This window comes from Rhopilema esculentum, chromosome 20 (genome assembly GCF_057945365.1).
Source record: "Rhopilema esculentum isolate cy_ngs chromosome 20, ASM5794536v1, whole genome shotgun sequence".
Lineage (NCBI taxonomy): Eukaryota > Metazoa > Cnidaria > Scyphozoa > Rhizostomeae > Rhizostomatidae > Rhopilema > Rhopilema esculentum.
Window position 1 is genome coordinate 13,107,663 of NC_142834.1, and position 4,339 is coordinate 13,112,001.

At 36.8% G+C, this 4,339-nt stretch overlaps 1 protein-coding gene across 1 annotated transcript; it reads left to right on the forward strand.

Moving 5' to 3' along the window:
- The first annotated feature begins 1,598 nt into the window (after positions 1–1,598).
- On the forward strand, positions 1,599–3,386 carry LOC135687032 (uncharacterized). The gene has a single exon (XM_065203464.2). It carries the CDS (start codon positions 1,696–1,698, stop codon positions 2,392–2,394), a length of 699 nt encoding a protein of 232 aa, XP_065059536.2. The 5' UTR covers positions 1,599–1,695; the 3' UTR covers positions 2,395–3,386.
- Positions 3,387–4,339: the final 953 nt, after the last annotated feature.

Sequence of the window (4,339 nt, forward strand, 5' to 3'; positions counted from 1 at the left end):
TACAAAAATCGATTATTTCGATATCAGCCCAATAAATGAAACTGAAGAGTAGGTAAAATTTCATAAACTCTTATTTAGAGGGGGTCTTTTTTCATTTCATTTTTATAGCCCATAGAGCAAAAGGCGTTTGGAGGCGTTTACAGGTCGCAATATTTTCGATCGCCTACCGCAACGAGGGAATTAAAAATTCTGATCGATTTAGAGTTAAGGCATCGAAATTGAAACTGCTTGATCGTTAGAAGGAAATGATTGAGGGAAATTATGAAGAAACAGAAGAAGCACCAGCTCAGCCCATGGAGAATTTATTTAATGTAGAGGAAGAAAGAGAAGAAAGTTAAGATGGGCTTGGTATATTATTTGTTGATAACGAAGGAGAGCCAAAAATCGAACATGATATGTATTTTATGCATAGACAATATCAAGAAAATGTTTTATTAGTTTGAAAGTCCGTCGGTGTTAAACGAAATTTTGTTAGCGCTTGAAAATTTCGGTTTCAAAAAATTTAGATTTCAAAAAAAATTCGGTGGGATTAATTTTCGGTTACCCTGCTTTACCGAAGTAAATCTCGCTGCAATTGTTGGTACTCAATGCATCTCATCAGTCTTTTCTTTGTGTATCAAAAGAATCATGCACTGGTTAATTCGTCCTTGGGTCATCGATGAACGAAGCAAGTTTTCAACTCTCCTTACACTTGATGCTGACCTTTCACTAATGCGTTTGTTACTGAAGACATACTCGTGAAAATTTTCGCGCCAAACTGCCAGTCTCCTTGGCAGTTGATGTTGTTCATCACAAGAGCTTGCGCTTTTTGCATCATGACCAAGTAAAAAAGTAAGGAATTTCAGTTAATGTCCTCCAAAAACGCCTAGATTTAGGTTATTTTACTGAGCTTCTAAAGGCAGAATATCTGGCAATGAAAAAATATACGCAATATATTTTTCAAAAAGGGGTCTATTTTTACACTTTCTGCAATCATGTGGCCCCCTGGCTCCGGCGGCCCTGTTCGTTAACCTTCTGACTACATAGACAGATTTGAACAAGCCCCTCGTGCCCTGTCAGCGGAGCTGCCCTTGAGATTTTTCGAGGATTGAACACCTGCATGGAGGCGTTTTAATTCAGAGGGTGAACAGAAAAAGCTTCATTTCTCTCTCGTTATCTGGTAGCAAAGGGCTTGTTTAGAAATGTCCATTTGTTTCTTATGAGAATCGGAATGCGCCAGTGACACTTATTGGTATAAAACCTTTTTGTAATTAACACTTGGACTTTGTGTAAACCATTTCAAGTAGTCACAACAGACGTAGTCGCTACATTTGATGTCGAATGCCGACGAAAATCGTGCAAAACTGGTGTCGACAAAAGTCATGCAAATCTGGATGAAAGTGCGAAGCTTTGTAAAATTACACATTTTAATACGCTGAAATATAGGACTCAGATCCGAAATGGTAGATGCCACCTTGTACTGATTTAATACCAGAAAACTCGATTCCAGTAAAGGGTTTTTCCTCTGCCCTTGTCCACGTATCCGAACTTGGGAGCAATTCGCTCTTGCAAAAAGCGTACAAGATTTCCACAAAACAAAATGATTTCCAGGGATTTTCCGATGATGCGATCGGATTTCCGGCAAAAGTTGAAGCACTCTGGGCTTGCTGAAAAAGAGGTTGACCTGACACTTGCCCTCTCTTCCAAAACGCAACTATGGCGGATGATCTTGATGCCATTTGTACAGATCTTGACACACTAATGCGAAAGTTTTTCGTAGAATGGAGCAGATATCGCTATTTTATGGAAACGTTATCAAAAAATGTAAAAAATGGTTATTTGAACATCTCGAAAACAAGATACTCGATAGGTGTTGGCTCAATTAGTGAGCTTCAGATTCCAGACCATGAGTTTAGGCCGTTGGTTGAAGTAACCTGCAACGAGCATATGTCTGCTGAGGAACACGAGAAAGATGTTATTGAGTTAATCTCCTTTCATGCAGGTAAAAAGCCCCAAAACATGAATGTGGAGATAAGCAACCAAGGAGATGCGGCTACAAATACTGTAAGAAAACGTTTTATACAAACAACGGAAACTGTGAATACTGATGATGCTGGATCCAAAAAGCAAGAAAGTGAATCAATTTTGGAAGAAAGTGACAAAATTTCACATTGTTCCAATGAAACAGACCTACGTCCTGATCCACTGAAATGGTTCGGGTATCTTGCGCCAACTTGTTTGAGACAAGGTCAAGTTTCCTTTCAAGAGGCCACAAATAATGTAGTTCAAGCTGTTAATGCCAAGATAAGGCTTCATAGAATAATTCTTGACTTTGAGGAGCTCAAGAAGAAAAAGCAAAAACTTCTTTCAGGTGTAGAAACTGTCTCTTGTAGAAGTGATACTCAGGGTAATTAATAGTTCAAACAGGGTTATTTAATTGTAATTACTGTAATTTGTTCTAGCTTTGGCTTTTGAAAATAAATAGCTTGTCTTTTCTTTTAAATTAAAAATATTGCTACTTAAGTATATTCATCTTTCATTTGTCGCTACCAAGATGAAATAAGGAACTAAGATAGTTTATCTAAAACCCCTCAATTTACCTCCCTTTTTGCATCACAATTTCCTGTGGAACGGCTCTGTTGTCCGAAACAAGACCGCCTTTGACAAGAGCAAGCCTTGCCGAGGTGAATGAGCTGTTGGTCTTACATTTCTATCGTAAGTGTCTTTTTTTTATTTTGAAAAATTCAATACAAATACTTTCTGAGTAGCTATTAAATTTAAAAAATTTAAAAAATATCAATTAAAATAGAAATTTAGTTAGATAAAACAGTCCTAAGGCACTGTTACAGGGGTACATATATATTATCAAGATATCTTATTGCTCAAATATATTTATTACTTGTATAGACAGGATAAGTTTGTTTTCACTCTTCGGCCCTTTAAATATGTGAGAGTTTAGTAGCGGTTGATTGGTCAAAACAAGGAACCAATCAAAAGTGTACATAAATTGCAAAAAAGACAAGCTCTATTAGTGAAAAAATTAAACATGACTGACTTAAAAGAGACTAATCAGGGAAAATAGGAAAATGCACTTTGCAGAAGATGTGGAGCTCGGGAGGGAACCATCAAGAACTTACAACAAAAGAATACCAAAATAGAAAATTTACTGAAAAAAAGACGCTAAAAACTCTTAAGGATCAAAGAAAAAGTGGACCTATTTTAATGCCTGTGTTACTGCTTCAGAGTCTGAAGAACATGTGACTGTTCCAGAATGGAGAAGGCAGCCCTGATACTGTTATTATTATTGATCAAATAATAATTCTTCTTTCCATGTTATATTTTGTTCCCATCCGGATATGATGTTATGTTTAACCTTAATTCTCATTATTCAATATTTACTACCTTAATTCTCATTATTTTGTATTTACACTCTTTAGTATGACGCTCTTCATAGTGTCAGACTTTAGTATGACTGGTTCCTCTTTCTTTTTGTTTTTTTTTCAAATTTTGCAATACCAAAAGGCAGTATTTAACAGAAAGCAATTTCCATTAACTGTTGTTTTGAAAGTTATAAAATCATCCAACAAACAGGCTAACAAACATTTTAGCCAACAAAATTAATTTTGATTTTGAAATCGCTTCATTGGTTGACCTTTTATTTACAATTTGAATTTATATAAATGCCATTATTAGTTACTTCAAAAAAATAATAATCATCCCTTGCGATTTGTCATTGCCTGCAAAGTTATTCAGGATTTTATGGATACTGACAGGAGTTTGATCCAGCTTTAATAAAATCGCAAGCACTGAATCCAAAGGGGTTGCTTCCTCAGAAATTGTCTGAATAGGGACCCTCGGTTTTTCATTTTTAGTGCTGTCTTTTATATATTTGTTTATTTCAAGGCAAGCGCAGTGTGTCTAATTTTTCATGGCTATTCTGAAGGATTGGGGTCAGGGGCGGACACTTGGTCAAATATTGGGGGGGCAAGCCTATTGTTTGAATAAGATGACGTCACGTTTCCAATTGTTTTCGAACAAAAGACCATTGTCCTCAAAAGTATTGTGGGGGGCCGTCGCCCCCCAAGTGTCCGCCACTGATTGGGGTCTCATTTAATTTTTGGGTTTCAACATTCCACACAGGAATACACTTCATACTAATCATGGTTTCTAGGGTTACAGTAGAGTAAGGATGTGGGCTAAAGGTATCCAACTAGATATCAGCAAGAATCCACTCATCAAGGCGTTAATCAGCATTGCTTGCATGCACTGTATCCCTACCCTAGGTTGAGGCACAGAGTTTTGGCAATGGATAGATATGCTGGTGGTTAGTGGATTGCTATGCCATATAGCACCAAAAATT